We start from the raw sequence: 22,523 nt of genomic DNA, 5'->3' as shown, positions 1-22,523 counted from the left end.
GGGTCTTTCCTAGAAGATTTAAGAGGTAGATAATGGAGATATTCACCATGAATAAATCCTTTCATCCTTTCCAGTGCCATTCAGTGAATGAGAGAACATATGTATTGTAAGAAGCCATGAAAGGGATCGAAAGAGAAAAAAAAGAATTTTGAAAACTGAGAGTACAGTGCTTCCACAAATCTACTTGAAACAGAAAAGCCACAATACAGGGTCATTTAAAAATATATTTTAATTAGAAGCATGATGGATTCAGAATCCTAGGTGTCAAAAATATTTCACACTTAAGTAAGTTCCCATAGCAAATGCTAATCAAACAGTTCATTATTTTTATTAAGAAAATTACTCTCAGATTTGCTTTTCATCTGTTTGTGTATGTTAATATTAGAAAGTGTAAGTAAAATCAAGATAAAAATGTAAACAAATTACAGATATAACTACAATATTTAATTAGATTTCAAAACACACTTACAGAAAATTTGAGACAGCAAAAAGGAGCTAGGCATGCATTTTTGAACAGATGGTGCTAGATAAGGTCACACAGATATAATTGAGGTCAGAATTTGGCCGCTGTAGGAGCAGACACTCTCAGTGAAAGAGGTGAATTTCCTCCTGTGTTTTTCATTAATTACTCAGTGCCATTCAGTCACAGTGTTGTCTGTTGTAGATCCTCTCAGTAATTCCTTGTCCATGCAAGTCTCTCTAGAATATTCTTTCAATATTATGCATTTTAAAAAAAAAATTCTGTTTGTGGAAACATTGATGTGCTTTTTAGCCGCAGAGACAAAAGTCTACTGGTGTCACCATTTACCTTAGCTACAGTCTCTAAGATAACAGTAAGTATTGAGGGACAAACAGGTGCATTTTCACTGCTGATGTAGGAAGAACTGATATAAAACAACACCTCATTTTTATGAAAATACAAACAAGTTTTAAATTCAAAGACCAATTTTAAAATACTTTATATCAGAGACAGAAGGCAAATCAAGAGCCCAGATGGATGCTGCAGAGTTGTCCATTAGTTATTACTGATGGCTGATTGGTTATTCTAGTTAGCAACGGTATTTTTTCTCATTTTATATATTAATGCTTATTAACGTATTGTCAAGGATCAAGGAGTGCTAAGCTAGGACACACTGGCACTATACGCTGTACAAACTTAAAATGAAATGGCAACCCATACCCAAAAGACCTTACAGTACATGAGAACACTTAACACATGGAAAAAGATTCTCTTTCGATGGACAGATACTGCTCAGCTTTCAGCATGTAAAACCAGAGTTATATCGACTTTGTTGATTTTACACACTGTATCTGAGAGCAGTGTCTACTTTGTGAGTTTTTTCACAGCATAAAAAAATATGATATTAAATAACATTGTATACAGTAAAGCATGGATTCATCATTGCATTTATTTCTAGCAGTAAGTCATTCACATTTGAATGCTAGTTAGAGAGCATACCACAGAAATCAAACCAACTGAATTTCTACATGGGCCTCAAAGCATAATGGTATTCTGTTTCAAGTCATACAAAATATTCTCTCCACAGCTGTGCAGGCTCAGCCTGCAGATGCAGCCATCACAGTCAATACTTTTATTTGAATGACACCCATATCAAAGTGTTTTTCTTTCATAATGGTCCATTTTATCTGGCTAAAAGAAAACAGTATTTGAAAAATATCATTAATGTATCAATTTTAGGAACATGTTTGATTATATTTTCCTTTTCCCTTATTACTAAATTACTTTCCTGAAAATATTTTCCTCTGTTTTCCTTCAGCTAACATTAATTCAGATCTGTATTTTGGCCCTTTTCCCTTCCCTAGCAGCTTTACACAGAAATACGTGAGAGAAATAAGAACAGTAGTATCAGAAATAAATCAGCTAACAGTATTCACCTGAGTAAATGTTTCTCCAGACTACCTGTAGTTTTGCTTTTGGGAACTGGCTGAAACCAAGGCCATGCTATTACTAAAGTCAAACCCAATACTGTATTTTACTATTTTGTGACTTCTGTAATAAAGGATAATACATTTCTTTTGTGACAACCATTTAATTCCAAAGTCTGTGGATCATTTTGTTATAATAAAAATAATACTGCTTCAGGCTTTTTAAACTAGCTTGGGTATACTTACAATTTATGCATGCCTACAAGCTTGAGCTTGTCACACATGAGGTCCAAGTATCTCCTCTTACTACAAATACAAGACCAGCGACATTGCTGGTAAAGCGTAATTAAGTTTGGCACATCATATACTGAAAAGCAATAATGAGAATGAGCTGAAAAAGTAAAAAACAAAAACAAAAGCAAACACAAACCAAAAAACAAACCACCACCAGTATATTTTATATCCACTTCCTCTGGTAGAAGCAGAGCCCACCTTTTTTCATGCTGTTCAGAAACAATAGCTGGTTGATGATCAGCGACTGCTTGAACGTAATCAGGCCTGAACACGGATCGGTGCACTATGCCAACAGCAGGCGAGCCCACAGACCTAAAAACAGTCGGACTACTATGGCAATGTGTCAAATGACTTTAAACCATTGCTAACGGTTTATAATGAAAAGCTTCAACCCCAAGGGCAGAATTAAGAAATTACTTGTTATACATCTTATGGTTTCTATAAAGCAAAGCTTTTTACAAATTCTTCCGTAAGCTATCCGCTGTAGTAGATCCCAAAACGCACCCTTCGCAGAAACATCTCTGTGCCGTTAAGACACCTTTGACAAAAACATACACATTAACAAGGCGGCACGTAAAGACGCAGGATGTGACTCTCACGAGCACCCGTGGGGATTGCTTTTGAACACGCTGTATGTGGCGTGCCCCCACCCTGCAGCCCTGCCGCCAGCCGCAGGGCCGCCCCGGCTCTGGGTCTCAGCTGGCGCCCACCACACAGCCGCCTTCCACTCCAGCACCGGTCATTTCATCAACGGAGGGGGACCGCCGCGCAAGGAGGCTGGCTTTAACGCCACATCCAGACGCACAATAAATATAAACTGTATTTTAATCTGCCCTGGGCCTTGGCCTTCGCTGGGAGGCATTTAGGCTTTTCCTTGCCTCAGACACGTTCCTCAGCAGGCCGGCCGACGGCCGGCCCCGACCTCCGGAGGCGGGACAGCACTGAGCGGGCGACCTCCACAGCACTGAGCGGGCGACCTCCGCAGCACTGAGCGGGCGACCTCCGCAGCACTGAGCGGGCGACCTCCGCACCACTCCCCCGCGGCGGGCAGCACCCTCCGCTGCGGTCTGCAACCGCCAGAGGCCGTATCGCTCCGCCGCGGCGGGGCTGTGTGCGCGTGCGCCGCCGCAGCCGCCTGGTTAGTGCCGGCGCGGTGGGGGCCGGGCCGGGCCGGGCCGGGCCGGGTGGCGATGGCGGCGGGAGGCGGTGGGGGCCGGCGGTGGAGGATGGTCGCGCCTCTCTTGCTCGTTGTGTTTCAGCTGGTGGGCGCCGCCTCAGCTGCCGCCCTGCCCGTAGTCATCAACACCTGGGCGTTTAGGAAGGCCGCGGAGACAGGTGCCCCGGCGGGGGGCCGGGCCGGGCCGGGCCGGGCCGGGTGGCGCTGGGCAGGGCAGGGCAGTGCCGTGCCGTGTCGTGCCGATCGCTCGGTGCTCCCTCCTCCTGCTGAGGGGCCGGCGAGGGGCTCGGGGTTTTGGCTTAACAACGAAATAAGTCTCTTAGGCGTGACGGCGCGTAGGTGTGGCAAGAAGGAGCGGGCTGTGACCGTGCTTCCGTTAAACGGCTCTGACTGCCGCCCGGCCGGGCTCCCTGCTGCCGGCTCTGCTCCCCTCACGGCTCAGAGCGAGCCCCGGTACCGGCGGGGCGACTGCGTGAAGTGCCTCTCTGCGAGCTCGGAAAGGGCCTGCGCCGGGTCTCGGGGGAGCTTGGCCCCGGGCCGGGCGTCGGGGTACCAGGTTACCTTCGTATGGGAAGGGGCCAAGGCCCTGAGCTTGCGTTTGCGTTGATGGCTCTCTGTCGCTGAGCCCTGCTGTTGCCCGACAGCCTGCAAGCGAATGGTTTGACTTTCAAGGTTGGGAGAAATGCGTTTAAAAAACAAGGGGTGGGGGTGGGAGGTGTTTATGAGCTGTGGAAAAGCTAGAGTAAAAACATTCTTTTGCGAGTAGTGTGGTTTACACTCTTGTGGCTGTTCGCAATGGTGGCTTGTTTTTAATGGTGCCCTTCAGAGATTCATTCTTGCCCCCAAAGATTTAGATAGTTCTGAATATTATATTTTTGGAGCCCAGTGTTGTTCAGTGATGTGTCAAGGCAGGTTTTCCCATGGCAACATAAATTAGTTGTGGATACTGATTTTAAAAGGCTCATAGGCTATTTTAGCATAGTAGGGTTGTAAATAACCCCTTACTAGGGAACCCTTGCTACTGAAATGGGTTACCTATAAAGCCTTGTATAGGTCAGAACTGAAATACAGTCATGAAAACTGTGAGGCCCTTGCTTTGCAGCTTTTGAAAGCTTGTGTTAAGGCTATTCACAGCAATAAAGGTAATGGGAATTGGAGCAGCACTCCTCATGCTGAAGTTTATAATAAAAGGCAAGCACACGTGGAGTTGGATGCTAGGTGTCAAGTCTTACTTTTTCCTTGGTGCAGGCAGTTTCATGCAGTTGCATGCAGCATTTGTGAGCATGAGGCTTCTTGAGATGGTTGAGACGGTGTAATAGCTCTGCCAAAAAGAGCCAGGCTGCATGCTTCTGCTGCCTCCCCTGTGCTGGATCTGGCAGATGATGGAGCACCAGAGCCAGCGCAAGGAGGAGGAAGCAGAATTGCAGCTGTCAATGGCAGCAAGCTCAGGCATCTTGGAAAATCTTGCCTGAGGTCCAACCTTGTGAGATATTATATGTGCCAAGCCTTCAGGCTCAGTTTATTCAAGTCGTGTTGTTTGGCATGTCTGTAATGTCTTACAAAACTGCACCATGAGCTAGATCCTGAAGAATAGAAGACTAAGGGTTGAGCAGGAGAAGGTGGAGACTGTAATTTCTTTTATATTGTTTCCACTTTCTTTTTGTTTTTATGTAGTTATTGATGTAGGTTCAGCGCTTTTAGATCACTATGTCTTAGATTTTTTTTATGCTGCAGCTGGATACTTAGTGTTCTCATAGGAAGCTTTTGTGGGCTGCTTGTTATAAATGTCTTGGGTTTTTTTTGGGGGGGGAGGCTGAGATAAAAGTTTTGCCTCTCCCTCCCCCCAAAAGGCTTTAAATAAACAGTGGTAATGGTTGGTTCTGTGCAGAGGTTATTTAATATATAGAAGTTGTAATGATTGTTAGTAAATAATGCCTTCCCAGTCAGGAAAAAAGCTTCATTTCTCAGTAAGAAACACTAATCAGATATGCAAGAAAAACAGTATTTAGAAAAGTAATGCTTTACAGTCTTTTGAATATATTTATATTTTGACTTTATTTCACTTACAAGTTACAGTGTATTTTTTTATCCACTTATATACTGCATCTTCATCATGTCCACCCTTAAAACGTTCTTTAAAGCAGTAGTGGAGACTGTTTTCACTGGTGACATTTAATTATTTTTGTTCATTATAGCTTGGAGAGTATTACAGTTGGGAGGTTCTGAGCTGGACGCAGTTGAGAGAGGCTGTGGTCAATGTGAGATTGACCAGTGCGATGGGAGTGTGGGATATGGAGGAAGCCCAGATGAAAGTGGAGAAACAACACTGGACGCAATGATTATGGATGGGTAAGAAAAATGCACAAAGAATGATCCCTGTAATTTTTAGCACACTTTAATGTAAGGGTTTTTACAGAGATCTTGGTTTAGGGCTGACTATGGGACAAGTTGTATGTTAACTTGCGGAACTAGGAAAAATTCTTATCTGATTGGTGGAAGAGTAGCTAAGCATGTTTGTTATTGAATCTTTACATGTAGTGCAGTAATCCAGCTCTAGATATAGCAGTTGCAGAGCAGATGGTTTATAGCATTGTGAGCTTTCCCTTTAGATTTGTTCCATAAATATTTAACTTCTGGAGCAATTGTCTTCTATACTTTATTTACCATTTAAAGCCGTTCTGGTTAAAAAGTAATTGCAAGTGTTTGGTTCACATTATGAGTTTATGTAACAAAATAGTTACTCTACTGAAAATATTACTGTGGATGGTGTTATTGTTACTTGAGCAACATCCCCATGCCTGTGAAAGGAAACAATATAGGTATGAAGTTTTTTCCTACTAGTGTGATGCCATCTGTCTATGGCATAGAACAATTAAAGCAATATGTTAAAGGAGGAAGCTTTCTAATTTAGGCAAGAACAGATTTTCTCTAATAAAAAAAGGTACAGTTATTCTTGTATTTTTAATAAGATATAAATATTTCTTGTTTCCAGCAACACTATGGAAGTTGGGGCAGTTGCGGATCTCAGGCGTGTAAAAAATGCAATTGGTGTAGCACGAAAGGTCATTGAATACACTAAGCATACGTTATTAGTGGGAGACTCAGGTAATTATTCCTTTAACTGTTTCCCAGTCACACCCTCTTCTTAAAACGCTTCCGGTTAAAATTGCCATATGTTAATCTTGGTAATATAGGTGGAGGAATTCCCTGATGATCAAATGAATCTAGTCAAATAGTTCAGAGTGTTTACTTTCTTATAACATGTGTATGGATTGGTATAATTCCATTATTTGCACATGACAAGAAAAATACAATTTTATGGTCTTTCCACTAATTTAACTACAAATATTAACTTGTAATCCCAAGGCTTTGCTATTATCACTGATATCAAAGGTATCAAAGATGATTTGATACAAGACACTGTAGAAGCTGTTAGATGTAAATACTTGATTTGAAACCATGGAATAACTTTTTCTAAGGAGTGACAGAATTAATAGACACCACAGTTACATTTAACTATTTTAGTATATATATATATATTGAGCACAATTACTAATATTTCATAAAAATATTAGTGAGAACTTGAATGTAGAAAATTACATTAGGGGCTGTACTCCTAGGCACAACAAAAGAGTGATGGCAAACTCAAGGAATAGTTGAGCTTTTAAAATATGAGCTGCTACTGTTAGAATAATACTGGTTTCAAAAGAGATATACATTCCAGGGAGGTATTTTAATACTGAGTGGAAGGTTACTTGGCTCACAGTTAAGGATGTTTAAAATGTATGTGCCTGCTCAGAAAGAAATGTGGAGATAAGTGTGGAAATTGACATCTGAGCATTAAGGGTGAGTCAAGTGCTTTGAAACTGATAAGAAGAGATAAAAGGAATCTTGAAGGAATTAATGTGTACAGAATGATAGAGAAATAAATGCAATGGCAATTTTTTGATGGAGTAAAATAGGCAATACAGGAAGGTGAGGACAGTGTTTGACAAGGTCTGAAAAAAGGGAGAGACGTTTGCAGATTCTATTTAATTCAAGCAGTTGGCCATGATTAGATCACAAGTGGCTTTGGTAAGAGAGATTTCACAAGTGATGCTGAAAAAGAAATTGGTCAGGTGTTAAATAGAGGAGGAAGAAATGCTCATAATACTCCTTTCCCGGTCATTGGTAGTTATCAAAATATTTTTAACTTTTGATTGGTAGAATGAGCAAAAAAGATAAGGAAGATGAAGAAGCGGAAGAATTAAAGTGCTGATTTAAAATGTATTTTTCAGCCTAAGGATTTCGCCCTTTGCATAACGGAGTCATGTGGACAAGGCTGTTATGTTAAGTCCTTGATGTCAGTGAGAACTTCCTCAGAATACACTGTCTAGCAGTAGTGGCAAAAGAAAGACGGAAGAGCTGAAGATATATCTGAGTAAAAATTGGAGATGGTAATAAATGTTAGTGAATGAATCAAAGCAGTGGAGAAATTGAGAAAGAATAGTATTTCTTGTGAAGGAATGTATTTTCTGTGGAAATATGAACATGGATAAAGGAAGCTGTAGTTGTCTTTACCAGGTGAAGATTGATAAAGATTAAATAGGGCTATAGCTTCGGAAGAACACATTTGAACCTTCAAATCAGCATATGAGAGAAATGACAATTTCTTTTCTAAAGAAAAATATTTACATTTTCACTAGAAAAGCTAGCTAAAATAGTAAAACCTTTTCATATAAGTGTATATAAACTCTGCAGGCTTTTTTTATTCAAGACAAAATTGCTGAGATTCCTTATTTTTTTTCCCCCAATAACTAAATTGCACTTTTATTTGAGTATATTTAGTGATATAATACAGGAAAGTCTGTGTGCCTCCTAAAATTTCAGTTCTATGAAACTTGACACCAGAGGAGGCAAGCTGTGGCACACATTAATTTTCAGTTGATCATTTTTAAATGTGTGACCTGTACATTGTTCCTGGCAGTAAAGTTTTAATGAAGGTAAGATGACATTTTCCTCTTCAGTGTTAAAAACACTGATGTATTCTGTTAGTGCCATGACACCTGAATAGTCCTCACAGTTCTGCTTACTTTGACTCAAAAAATTGAAGTTCGGGTATTTTAAATCTTCTGGTACACAGAGAACTTAAGGAGGAGGTGGTATTACAGAATCACGGAATGGTTGAGGTTGGGAAGGACTTGAGGTCTCCTGATCTTATCCCCCTGCTCAAGCAGAGCCCCCTAGAGCTGCTGTCCAGGACCACGTCCAGACAGTTTTTTAGTATCTCCAAGGAGGGGGACTCCACAACCTCAGGGCAATTTGTTCACCCTCAGAGTGAAGAAGTGTTTCCTGCTGTTCAGAGGGAACCTCCTGTGTTTCAGTTTGTGCCCGTTGCCTCTTGTCCTGTCACTGGGCACCACTGAAAAAGGTCTGGCTTGGTCTTCTTTACACCCTCCCTTCAGATATCTTTATACACTGATGAGATCCCCCCTGAGCCTTTTCTTTTCCAGGCTGAACAGTCCCAGCTCTCAGCCTTTCCTCATAGGAGAGATGCTCCAGTCCCTTAATGACCTTTGTGGCCCTTTGCTGGACTGTCTGCAGTATGTCCATGTCTCTCTTGTACTGGGGAGCCCAGAACTGGATGCCTCACTCCAGGTGTGACCTCTCCAGTGCTGAATAGAAGGGAAGGATCACCTCCCTTGACCTGCTGGCAGCACTCCTAATCTGGAGCTTAACCTGTTATCTGCCTTTGCTGCAAGGGCACATTGCTGGCTGACATTCAGCTTGCTGACCACTGGAACTAGGTCTTCTGCCAAGCTGCTTTCCCCCTGGGTGGCCCCAGCATGTACTGGTACATGGGGTTGTTCCTCCCCAGGTGCAGGACTTTGCACTTCTTTTTGTTGAACTGCATGAGGTTCCTGTCAGCCCATTTCTCCAGCCTGTCAAGATCACTCTAGATGCCAGCATAACCTGGTGCTTCAGCCACTCCTCCCAGTTTTGTATCATCTGCAAAATTTGCTGAGGGTACATATACTCTGCCCCATCATCCAGGTCATTAACTAAGATATTGAACATTACTGGACCCAGTATTGACCCTAGTGGTACACTGCTGGTTACTGGCTCCAACTAGACTTCATACCACTGATCACTGCCCTCTGAGCTCAGGCCTTCAGCCAGTTTTTAGTCCATGTATTGGCTGGATGAGCAGACAGTGAGTTCATCAACTTCTCTGTGTGGATCTTATGGGGAACAGTGTCAAAAGCCTTATGGAAGTCAAGGTAGACAATAGCCACTGCTCTTGTCTCATCTACCAAGCCAGTTGTTTCATCATAGATGGTTAGCAGGCTGATCAAGCATGAGTTCCCTTTTGTGAAGCCATGCTTGCTATTCCCAATCACCTTCTTGTCCTTCATGTGCTTGGAAATGGTTTCCAGGGTTAGTTGTTCCATCATCTTCTCAGTGATCGAGGTGAGGCTGACTAGCCTACAGTTCCCTGCTTCCTACTTCTTGCCCTTGGTATAGCTTTTGTTGAACAGATAGAGATAACAACACTGATCACTTCTTACACTGTTCTTGTTAAAAGAACTGCTTTCTCCCTTCATTCCCTAATTTCTTTAGGACAAGTCTTGGAAGACTAGCAATAAAGGCCATGTATATCAATGTAGAACTGAGTCTGGTGAGGGACATTCAGTGCAGAATGATTACAAATGGGGAAAAAAAAGAATTAATTTTGGTTATCATCTGCCAAGAAATTTTCAGGTTTGTCTCAAACAGATTGGAAAGTTTCATAATCACAGTGTGCTTGACCTTTTCCCTTTTTGTCCTAGCAATGCTTAGACCAATAATCCAAGTAAAAAGTTCAGAGAGTAAAAATGACCAACTCTGCTTCCTGGAATAAAAACAAGGCTTCAGAAGTCATGAAAGAATGATTGACAAACAGGCACAAGCACAATTTTACCTTAGCAAAAACAAACAAAAAAAAACCCCAAACCGACTACAAAAACCCCTGCCTGTTTGTTCTAGAAATGGGAAAATAAATATTTGTTTAATTGAAGCTGTCAGTTTTCTTTTCCTCTGAGTGCAGAGACATTAATTGTGTCAGTTTTTAAGGAAAACACAGAAAAGTCCAGAAATAATTGAAGGCTTTTCTTAACTCTTGTTCAGCTGCGTCTGGTAGTGACATTATTATCAAGGATTGGTAATATAAATTGTTCAAGCATCTGAATCTAGCAACAGTATCTGTTACTAGGTAATATCAAAGGTATCTACAACTAAAAGATGAGAGAACAGTTGATCTTTTTTCTTTTCCTTTTTCCTAACTATAAAAGCCATTTTTAGGAGTGCAGCATTCTTCCATTGCTTGTTTTGGTATTTCTTTTGCTCCCTTGACACTTACTGCATTAATTTTGAAAACAAGGAAGCAGTCACTTTTAAAGCTGCAAGGAAGAAGTGTAATACGATGTAAGCTGGTGGATTGATTTCTGCAAATACCGGTGGTTTAGTGGCAAATGTTGTGCCACTATGTTACTTACTTTTCATAAAAGACTAGCTTTATAAGGAAAATATACTATTATTTATATCACTTATGCAAACATTTCTGTGACACACAGAGCCCAGACCACTCTTGCTCTGTTATTTGTGTCCAGTTAACAGATTAGAATTTGTTTCTTTTTCAATGGTGAAACTTATATGTATTAACATAGTTACAGTGAATTGAGGAAATCTGATATTGCCAGTGAAAGTAGAGTCTGTTACTGCAGTTGTATATCACTATAATGGCTGATACTGCTCTCTGAAGAAATACTTCTCATCTCCATAGATAATGTAGAATTTCTTGATTTCTAGATAACATTACATGAATGCATTATCATAAAATGTATGAAAGTGTGAATAAATTAATAGTTTTGGTTTTTTGTTGCTTTTAAAGCCTCCCTGTTTGCTGTAAGAATGGGGTTTCCGTATGAAGATTTAACTACCCAAAAATCTCTTTCGGTGTATTCGAAGTGGCTTAATCAAAGCTGTCAGCCAAACTACTGGAAGGTACAGTGCGGTGGTGGTGGTGAAGTGGGGGATTAGAAAGTCAGTAATGCAGCAGTGCCTCTTCCTTTCAGCTTATGTTGAAGTTGTGCTTTACGTGTGAAGAAGAAAAAAAAGTTTTGCTTATTAAACAGAACAAACTTGGAATTACCAAGCATTTGGTAGATTTGGGAAGAGTATATACCTAGCTTTTATTTCTTAGATCCTGCTGGTTTTGATATTGCTGCAGTAGTGTTTTGGTTGGGGAAATTTTTTACCTCTAGATTTGAGCAGGACTTCTGAAACTGAAGTAGTGCATGTATTTTTGATGCATATATAAATTTCTGAAAGAAAATCATACAGTAGCAATTAAGGTCCTTAAATAGTTAGAGTGGCTTTATGCAGACCTGTGAACACATCACATTAGTGCAGCTGTCTGTGTTAAACTTGCCTATTGTGGTGAGGTTTTTTTTGTTTTGGGATTGGTGTTGCAGATTTCTACCTGTTTGTACACTGTCTTTATTGTTTCTTGGATATGAAATATTGCGTTGCTGAACCATTTTAATTCAGTACATATTCTGTTTTTCAGTTGGGAAAATATCTTGACTATGATACTGACTTGATGTAATATCTTGATGTGACAGTAAAACAAGCTCAGTTCATCTGGTTGATTTTTTTAGATTGCAAATTTTCTTCATTTTGCTGAAGGATGAGCTTTTTTTGACCAGTCAGTTGAGCGAAAGAGAATCTTTAATTTGAACAATATAACTTTCTAGTAGAAAAAACTTTTTACCTTATAATACCAGAAGTCAGTCTTCATTCTTTAAGCAAAACAACTTGTGGGATTTCCGTACAGCTGTATAATTTAAGTATTGGGTGTCTGATATGTGTGTAGTAGGTTATAGGTATTGATTGTAGTATTTTTTAAGTTGATCTGTAATGAAGCATAATACGTTATTCATGCAAATAACAAAATAATTACAGAATGTGGTACCAGACTCTTCAAAATCCTGTGGACCATACAAACGGCCTGAAAAAGTAACTTGTAAAGAAGAACAGACCATCTCACAAAGAAGTGTTCATAATCATGATACTATTGGTAACAACCTTTGGTAACTCTGATGATTTGGGGTTTTTTTCCTTATTCTCCTACAGATTAAATCATACTGATTTTAAAGAAAAGTATTTCATATAGGCATTATTTTCTATTTATAGTGGTTTCAAGATTGTATTACATGTTAGGAGCACATAAAAGTAGGATTTGGTTTTTGGGTTTTTTTTCCAGTGGTCTGGCTGCACAGCTACTTGCTTCATTTTTTGCCCTTAGCTATTTGTTAATTGCCCTGCTGCTTTTCCCTCAGGTATCTTGGCATAATTGCCTGGGCAGCTATGGATGCTTAGAAAACTGATCAAGGTTAAAAAAATATTATTTTTTATCTTGATTATGGTTAACTTAGGTCAAGTCTTCCCCGTAGCTGTCAGACCAACCTAAAACCCTTTGCAGTGGTGGAAGAAATGAGTAAACAGTTAGTCCTGTTGCCAACCAAAAGCAATGTTTGTCAGACAGTCCTTAAACTCAAAAAATAAAGCTTACTTTCATTTTTCTTCTATTCTGGCTTTTGACTAAATCAATACATTTCTAAAGAAACTACTATGTTTAAAACAGGTTAACAGTAGTAGTCCCCAGAGATTTCTAAGAGTTTACTGATTGAGGACTGTTAATTGCTAAGCCTATAAGCTGATTAATGAGCAGATCAGAGAAAGGACTGGAGCAGTTAGATTCATGTCTTTCAAAGCTTTATACTTTGTAGTCTTGAAACTTGCACTTTTTGGTTTAGTCTGGATTTTTCTCAGTTTAGCAATTCAGAACTTTCTGCCTGACAGTATTTGCAATACCAAGAATTAACATGTTGTTTCAGTATGAATCTTCTTTGCTTTCAGTCCACCCTACTAATAACCAATTAATGTTCTACAGAAGTCAGGCAACCTACCAAATTCTGAAGTTGGTAGGTAGCTTTCTTTACTGGGTTGTACAGTAAATGATGGTGCTTATATTTGTACTTCAAGTTGTCCCACCCCATTGTTTGTTTTATATATGAAATATCTCCCTGACTAACACATTTTGAGAAGGGTCTTTATTTAGAATGCATTTAGGAAGTTGGTAGGAACTGATGCCCTTCCAATCTTTTTGCAGAGGGTAATGGTGTCCATAGAGTCAGTACCTCTATGCTTTTAGCTTCTACTGGTCAGGAGACTTTTCTATGGAAGGAGGTACTGCTTAGTGAGATCAGAGAATTTGAATTCTGCTTCTTGGCTCTCACTTTGTACTGGAGTTTGATGCTAGCAACAATTTCTGCCATCTTGACAAGATGAAGTCTTGCTTTATGGAGAAGCAGCTCATCCCAAATCCTGTTCCAAGTGCCAATCTGAGCTTCCCTAATGAGGCAGTGGCTTCCTTATCAGCACAAAAGTAGCAAGGGGTAGGCTCATCCACACATTTGATTGCCTGTCATGTAATTCTTGTTACTTTGGTAGGCAGTATTTCACCTTCTGCCAAATATAAGCTCATCCTTCTGACTTTTTTTTTTAATCTCCCTTAAGCACCATTTATAATTTCCAAAATTTGTTGTTCTGGTGGTACTGATGCAGGATGTGATGACACCAGGTACTTGTTGTCTACTAGTTAACGTAGGTGTATATCAGGAGACAGTGGCTGCTTTGGCAGCAGTAACATACAGCTCTGAACAGTGTGGCAGTCACTGTTTTAGATTCCATTCTGAGCTCTTGTAATACACCCAAAAAGTTTCAAAATGTGTTTTACAAAGAACTTGTTTTCTACGAGAGTACAACTTTTCTGTGTTTCAGGATATCAGTAACTTTAACAGTCTGGGCGTTGTGGTTCTGTTTGATAACCATAGTGCCAATTTAACAAAATTTTTAGCAGTGTTTCTGAATGTTTCATCCCTATTGAATATTTTAGGTATGGTTGTAATTGGTGGGAGCGGAACTGTTGCTTCTGGGACATCTACTAATGGTGCAGTCCACAAAATTCCAGGGTTGGTATGTCTGGTTTACAAAAAACTTTTTTTCCCATCTCATTTCCTATCACAAAATGGCCTTGCTTATTTCTGGGGACTGCCATAAATCCTAATACTGACAAACTGATTCAGTTGCAAGATGATTTGTGTTTGTTGAGGGAATGGTTTTTTTCAGCTGGCTTAATTCACCATACAGAGACACAAACAACTGGCACAATTGTGAGGCAGCTTGTAAGGCAAGGCACCAGAGACAAATGAGCATTCCGGAGAGGTGCACAGTCTCCAAAGCAATGTACATAGAATCAGAGCCCCAGGCCTGTATTTTGTCTTTGAGGGTTTTTTTCTACCCAGTTAGGAATCTTGTCTGTCAACCAAGTCAGACAACTTCTGGATTTAGCAACAAGTTATTGAATGTACTAATGTCCCCAGCTGCTTACTGTTGCCTACTGGCTAAACCTTACTGCCCTAACTATAGTCAGTGTAATAAAAACCACTTGTGCATTGGAGGTGGATTAAGCCTCGGGTCAGTCAGGTTATCACAGATCACTTTTATTGGTAGTTTTAAGACAAGACTTCTGACTGCAGTGGAGTGACCTCTTTACCTGTTCTGTTCTCCTGTGGGTTTAACACTAACCCAGCTGGAGGCAGTAAGGTTGACAAAGTTAAAAGTGTGCCCAAGTCATAAGAGCATGCCAGTATCAGGCCAAGACCTATTATCTTAATGCAATCCTACTGGAATTCGTAAATTACAGTTTTCTATAGTTTCCAGTTTTTGTTTGTTTCCATTGTTCACTACAGCCGTGTAGGAGATTCTCCGATAGCTGGAGCAGGATCCTATGCGGATAGTACAGCCGGAGGAGCTGCAGCCACTGGGGATGGTGACATCATGATGCGGTTCTTACCCAGGTTTGTCCTTAGGGCAGGCTTCATTAGCTTTCTCTAGCAAAATGTGAACTCAGCAAATGAAGTAATTGATTAAAAAGACAGTCTGACTTACTGGTTGCTGAAGTGGGAGTAAAGGAATGAATGGAAGGGGAAAGAATAGTAACAGAATCGAGTCATCCTTATGATCTGTCTTAAAAGAAGTGACTTCTTAAATATCTTGATGACAGATCCCTTAATACTGCCAAGCTGTGAGCAAACAGGCAGCAGGTAATGAGTATATTCCCAGCCTGCATGCTTTTTAACAGAACTGATTAGCTTTCTCCTTCAAAGTGTTTTGTTGTGTGGGAAATTAGTGTTATAAATTGTAGAAAGGATAAGGGTTGAGGCTCAGATTACTCAGGAGGGTGGGGAGGTGTCACTGTAACAATCCTATGAAATTGCATCTAATTTGAAACTGGAAGAGGTGTTTTAGTGCTGTTGTTGTGGTTGCATAACCTGTGTAAAATATGGCTGTTCTCATCACTGAGTCTTGACAGTCATTCTTGTGGGTCAGTCTCAGCGGGAATGAGTTATGGAAGTCTGTGCTGAACATAATGGGCACTGATGCTTGAAGGAAAATACAGCAGTGGCCTTTATGTTACTCAAGTGCTTTTTTGAAACTCTAGCAGTTATGAATACCTACTAGCTGTTGCGTATTTACAAATGTCCTCAATGAGTTTCAAGCTGTCACAAGCCAGTCTTGAAATACAAAGGCAATTGACAACTTCATGAATTATCCTGAGGTATCAGATACCAACAGTAGTAGTGAGTTGAGCTCCACTATGAGGTTAATCGATAAAAGCTTACATTACAGTTTAGCAGCCTGAAGGATTTGGCTGTAATGCTTAAAACATTTTGTGTTGGCACTAGCGGGTTTTAGAGAACAACTCAGGCTAGGTGGTTAATCACAGGTTCCTTGTAGATACAGATCTTTCCTAATTCCATGTAATTTAGATACTCCCACATGAAAACAAGGAATAGAATTGACCTGCCAGAAGTGAAGGAAGTGTCAAATAAAGGGCAAAATTGCTAGTATTTTCTGTCTGCCACCTTTGAGATAGTAACATCTTACTGAATTTTTATTAGTGAAGAAACTCCTGTGAAATATAGCTTTATATTCAGATAGTTATCTTTAGATAACTTGAACCTATTTGATTGTTAGAATAAATGAAAGATAACAGGGAGTCTCAAAATGCAAGGAAAGTTCTGTGGTACTTTGATAACATGTATAGTTAATGCTATCTGTGGATGAGTCATAGTGTAACAAGAGTGGCTTGGTCTTGGTATATGCATCTTTCATCAAAACAAAATCTAGGGGTGTTTGTAAGTTATATTAAATGTTATCTTTTAATCTTCAGGTTCTGAAAGAAAATGACAACAAAAGTAATTTTTTTGCCTCTGAGGATGTTTTGGAAATGCAACTGATTCATCTCAAGCAATGCCAATATAGTAATTTGTCTAATGATAGTGTAGATACAAAGGAAGTTCATTTTGATTACTCTTTCATTTAGAGTTAAGATTTTTTTTTTAAATTGGCTTGCAAAAAATTTGAAAGTGGCTCAAAGTCTTGATCAAAACATTGTACCTTCATATTCATGAAATAATGTGTCAATTTTGAGGTTTTCAGAAACTCAAGTTTTTTCTGAAAGATCTTTAATGCTTACCAGAATCAATAATTTATCAGTAATGTAATATTGGAGGTCAATTTTCTTCAAAAAATTATCTTGACATTGGCCTTTTTGACATTAAAAGTTATTACTACTTTTCAAACTTAATCATGTAATGCAAAATAAAAGCCACTAACTTTAACTGCTTCTTTGTAATTCTTTAACTGACCTGTTGCTTAGCCTCTTCTACTGCAAATGATCAGAGTTATCCCAGGCTTGGTCCTGCCTTAGAATGATAGATGACATCTTGCAGTCCCTTTTAGTCCTGTTTCTAATTACTTTTCATGTAGAACTTTAGTAATAATTGCCAATATCAAGTTTGGCTAAAGATTATTTATCGTGTGTTTCCATTATTCAAAGAAACCAAGGTGTCTGAATGGTATTTTAGAATATATAACCTGAGTATGGCTAACTGGTTGTGGCGTTGTTTTTGTTTGGGTTTTTTTTTTTTTTTTAGTTATCAAGCTGTGGAGTATATGAGGATGGGAACAGACCCAACAGTAGCCTGTCAGAAAGTTATTTCCAGAATCCAGAAGTATGTTCCAAAGTTCTTTGGTGCTGTTATATGTGCCAATACAACTGGAAGTTATGGTATGTATTTTGCTTAACAGACAAAGCTTGTTGACTCTAACTAGGTCACAGAAGTACAAAACCAAAGGTGGGTTTTAAAGCAGAAGTTTTTAATTATTCTTAGAACACTGCAGCAATACTGGCCATTCATAATATCAAATGCTGGTTAGCAGGGCAATTGTGTCCTAGTGTGGGTTTGAGATACTTTAATTTTTCCTGTGCATTTTGGTGTCTTAGACTTTCACAAAATTTATGCAAGTCTTAGTAAAAAAATCAAAAATATGTACAACCTTCATGTGTTTTCCTGGACTGTGTATGATTAATTTGAAGGTTTTAAAAAAGATGCTTATGCCTTCCCTAGATATGGCATAAGGCAGGGAGAATGTGAATGTTAAGCATAGTTTCAAAGCAATCCAAGATCAGTCATTGTGCCAGGCATCTCATTAGTGAACTCTTAGATCAGTAAGAAATACAATTTGCTAATCAACATGGCTTATTTAGTTAGACTGCTTATTGCTGTTCTTTGATCTCTTATTTCCCATAGTTCTGTGTTTAAGAGATTAGTGTTGGAGGAACTCATTAAGTTAATCAGGATTGAAAGAAGGAGAGAGGTTTTCCTAACTTAGATTACTGTTTTGAATTGTATTATAAAGGCATTAATTGCACTACAGCAGTCAGTAGCACTGTATTTTTACTTAAAAATTAAATATTTTCAAGATGTCTTGGGTTAAACAGATTGTAAAAGAATAATTACACCATTGTAGTAGAATTAGTAACTGGGTCTTTAGATGGTAAGGTACAATGACAAAGACACTAATCCTAAATGCAGCAAATTACACTTTTTTTTTTTCTTTTCTAGGTGCTGCATGTAATAAAATTCCAGGATTCACACAGTTTCGCTTCATGGTTTCTAGCCCTTTGCTAAGTCAGCCAACTGAGCAAGTAGTAGATTGCATTTAATTTCTTTTGTCCTATTAACATCTAAACTTAGAGCAGGAAAGCAGTAAGGTTCCCCAGGTGTTACTTTTTAAAATGGTCATTTATTTTCAGTGTTGCATAATCATGTAAACAAGTACAAAGGTGTGTTGATGGTGCAGCTACTACTTCACTGTTTTTAATATCTTCTACTTTATTATGGCTTTGTGTAGTGCAGTTAAACTTAATGTGTAGTTTCCTAATGTAATTATCTTGGTAACTTATTTCTAAATGATTGTAGACTGGTACTATAATCTAGAGTGAGGTTTAAAAACCTGAATCTATGTAGTTTAAGGGAAGTGAACACAGTTGCAAAATTCTAATTAGTGCTGACACTTTCACAGTTAGCATAGGCAATTCATTGCTGCTTAAAAATCTACATCTAAGTGGAGTGGCTGAAATTGATGTGCTTCACTACTGAGGTCTCTCAAGTCATGAATTTAGTAGGCATTACCTTACATCCCAACTCAATTTTTAAACTTTTGCAAACCTGACAATCAAACTGTGGCTCTAAATATCACAAAAAGTTATCTGTTGTATATTTACTTCCAACTAAAGCTAAGTTTCACCTGCTTTTTGGGGAAAGTAGAGCTTTGGTCACTGGAAAAAAACTTTTAAAGAGAGCTCATAAAGTGGACAGGTGGTCATATGCATGCAAAGAGACCAAGTGTCTAATGGCTCTTATAGTCTGTCTGTTTTCATAAGAACTAAGTAGCCAAAAGTGATGAGTAGTAATCATTGAACTGGACTTTCGCTTTGCCATTTAAAAACATATTTGGGAGAAATCTAGAATAAAGGGCAGGGAACAGGAGGGGCTCTGCCTCTACATGTGAGACTTATTTTGCCTTTCTAAGATTTAGCTCAGGTTTTCTTTTCTCTTGAAAATTGCATGCACATGCTGACAAGCAAGGAAACGGAGTTGAAGAGTAGTGGAGAAGATTTGAAAGCTTTAAGACATAAGGAGCCTCTCCTTGTGGACCTTTCTAACTTGTTTCACAACAGCTGAGAATACATTTGAATAGAAAGGACATCGAAACATCCCTGCTAGTACAAGCCTTCAAGGAGTATGGCATTGACTCTAACTGGATGTGAAGACAGGTGGAAATCTTCCTGGACCTTTTTTTGTAGTGGAAGTTAAGTTATGAATCTTAATCACAGTGATTTCCTTGTCACTAATATGCTGTACGCTTGCCCTTTCCTGTAGCACATCTACCCCTGCAAAGGACCAGTTGCGCACCTAAAGCATGACAATTACCTACAGCTGACAAAGCTGGGTTTGTCACTTTATCTTTCTGTGTCTAGAGATACCAGGATTCATTTGTAATAGAATTTCAGCATCTTGAGGATTGTTCCACAGGTATTGGAAGATCTGTTTGATCATTTTCTTAACTTGGTGGCTTGCTGATCATTTGATTGAATCTTTGCTAAACTTGAGCTAGGAAAAGTTAAAAGGGGGAGCAAGTAAAATGAGCATGTCCTGTCATAAATACTTTAATTATTCATTGTCTACTTGAATAAAATTGTTGGGTAATAAAAGCACACCTTAGTGTATCATTTATAAGTAAGGTTGTTTAGATGCTTGTGTGTTGTGCTTTAGAATGATTGTTGCCTTATGTTCTGAGTTGGTATCTTTGAAGGTTAGGAAAAAACATTTGAACTAGAATAGTCGTCTTTAACGGCCTGCTGTTGAACTTCATCAACAATGTAATTTATCTGGTGATTCACTTCTGTCACCGGATCTTTAGAGCATCTCATAGCACAGAGTTCACTATAGGCCACAACAAGCTGTAGTCAAAGAAGCTCTTGCTGAATATATCTGCACTGGATTAAGATAAGTTTTCTACCTGTCCTGCCTACAACCCTTCTGCCATGGCTGCTGTATCTTCACATAATTCAGGCAGTCAAGTGCAAATAGATTAGTAAATCCCAATGATTGTTACTTTGGAGATAGTGTTGTGGATTGTGAACATAGAAGATTCAGTACTGCCAGCTGAGTGGTAATATCTCAAACTGCTGCAGCTGAATCTACCAGGATTCATTTTTGAGGGAGGTTGGGAACATCCATAGTGTGCTTATGCCACTCTGTACTAGCTAGCGTACGCCTCTAGAGGCTGTGAGTGCTAATGCTGAAAGATCATGAGTGTTCTGTAACAGTATACCTGAAGTCACTAAGTTACTGCATAGTTAGCTCATCTATACGTGAACTCATCTCCATGAGACATATGTACTAATACATGTGGTTTAATAATGTAGGTTGCTTTGTCATGCTGAATTAGTTACCGTAACTGAAAGGGTTAGTTTGTGTAAACTATTTTAATATATTGTTAATTTGACAGTATATTAAATTATAATATTTATACATGTGCTGTTCTGATGTTATGGACAGAATTCTGAATTAAAAAAATAATTTGTTCAATATTTTGTATTAAAAGTATTTCTTTAAAGGTTGTTAGTAGTAGTGCTGTTTTATGCTTAGCAGACACATGAGCTTTTTTTAAGAAAGCTTTTTACAGGTACAAACCCTTGCCAAAAGTAAGCAAAAACTCTATGACAGTTTCTGCTGTGGTTGTAAAAAAAAAAAATCTTACTGTTTCTGATTTCAAGGAATTTTGTATTTTTAAGTTTTTACTCTCAAACTTTTACTACAAAACACAGAAAAAACCTACACAGAATATGAGTATTTGCAAGTCAGTGGTACAGTTTAATGCTTCCTGTCTGTAAAGTTATGGGTCCAAATGTGTTTTAAGTTCATTAGCTTCTAGCTAGCCTGCTTTTTTCTATTTCTAAAACTTCTTAGAAAATTATCGCTTTACCCAATGTAGACAGAAGAAGAATCTTAGCTCAGTGCTCTAAGAAAGCCAACTATGTCATATTTTTGTATGCCACTGAATTGTTCTTTATTAAAGTAATCTGTGTGAACCCTGACAATGTTTTGTATGCACTTATTGAAGAAAACTTCCCTGTCATTTCACTGTTTGTAGGTTACTGCTGAAATATGTCTTTTCATCTGTAACTACCTCAATCAGGAATCATTCAGATTTTCAGAGAATTCAAGGTCGGTCTTCCGGATGGAATCTACAAGTAATACTATATAAACTGGAGTGAATCTATTATCTTTCCACAGGGTAAAAACAACAGTGTTGCTGATTGCTTTTTAACTTAGAAATTCTTCTTTTAGCATTTGTTGTTTGGGTTCAGTTATTGCATGACTGTTGTAAATCATTTACAACTCTGTTCCTTCTTGTTTTGAAACAGAGAATATGTGCAGGATTTCAGTTCTATTATCTGTAGTCTGTGTGTGTGAGGTAACATCAGTGATAGAGTTAAATTTACTATATGCAAGTTCTAATACGCAAGTAGTGTATGTGTACGTTAAGCACTGAACTACAAATGTTCTCACTGGGGGATCTGTTCATTCCTCCACATCAGTTAAATTAAATTTACAGCAAAAGAACATTACTGAAATGTCCGTGGAGCAGATGTGGCAGAATCTCAGGATTTTATGACTAGCTATGTTATTATTGGTTAAGCTGCTGAGTCAGGCAGCAAACATTTTTAGATGTCTGTGCACTTAACGCTATTTGCTGTGTTTTCATTCTCTTCTTTTTCCCCCCTTGACAGTTGGAATCAACGTAGGTAAATACACCTGCTGGTGCAATACTCTCTTGGTGTGATTAGCTGATATGTTTACAGTGACAGGTGGTGGTCTGTGAAATAAAAGCAATAGCAACTTCAAAGTGTGCCAGTTGTTCAGGGAGTTCCTGTTACTGATTTTTTTTTAATTTTTTTTTTTCCTAGTAGGATAGGGAAAAATCATTGACAATTGTGTTGTAAAAGTCAGGGGGTTTTATTGGTTAGAAATGGTGATTTCAGAGCTCTGTGTGGAAAAAACTTTCATATGTTAGATGAATGGGAAGTTTCTTAATTTCACCTTTGCATTCTTTCCAGGCTGACTCTGAAATACGTTTTGGCTCTAATTCTGTTTGTTGCTGA

At 38.8% G+C, this 22,523-nt stretch overlaps 1 protein-coding gene and 1 long non-coding RNA gene across 2 annotated transcripts; one reads left to right on the top strand and one right to left on the bottom strand.

Annotated features, from left to right (window-relative positions):
- Positions 1-1,244: 1,244 nt before the first annotated feature.
- LOC138686116 (uncharacterized) lies at positions 1,245-4,020 on the bottom strand. The gene is made up of 3 exons (XR_011325458.1): positions 3,920-4,020; positions 2,380-2,493; positions 1,245-1,651 (listed from the first exon to the last, which is right to left on the bottom strand). It is a non-coding gene; the product is annotated as an uncharacterized lncRNA (long non-coding RNA).
- AGA (aspartylglucosaminidase) lies at positions 3,334-21,458 on the top strand. Its single transcript, XM_069787509.1, has 9 exons — positions 3,334-3,516; positions 5,554-5,707; positions 6,351-6,463; positions 11,268-11,380; positions 12,341-12,455; positions 14,337-14,412; positions 15,193-15,300; positions 17,443-17,576; positions 18,415-21,458. Exons 1-9 carry the CDS (start codon positions 3,372-3,374, stop codon positions 18,513-18,515), a joined length of 1,059 nt encoding a protein of 352 aa, XP_069643610.1. The 5' UTR covers positions 3,334-3,371; the 3' UTR covers positions 18,516-21,458.
- Positions 21,459-22,523: the final 1,065 nt, after the last annotated feature.

Source organism: Haliaeetus albicilla, chromosome 1, assembly GCF_947461875.1.
Source record: "Haliaeetus albicilla chromosome 1, bHalAlb1.1, whole genome shotgun sequence".
Taxonomy (NCBI): Eukaryota; Metazoa; Chordata; class Aves; order Accipitriformes; family Accipitridae; genus Haliaeetus; species Haliaeetus albicilla.
Note: the sequence above shows the minus strand (reverse complement) of the source record. Positions and strands in the feature narration are given on the sequence as shown.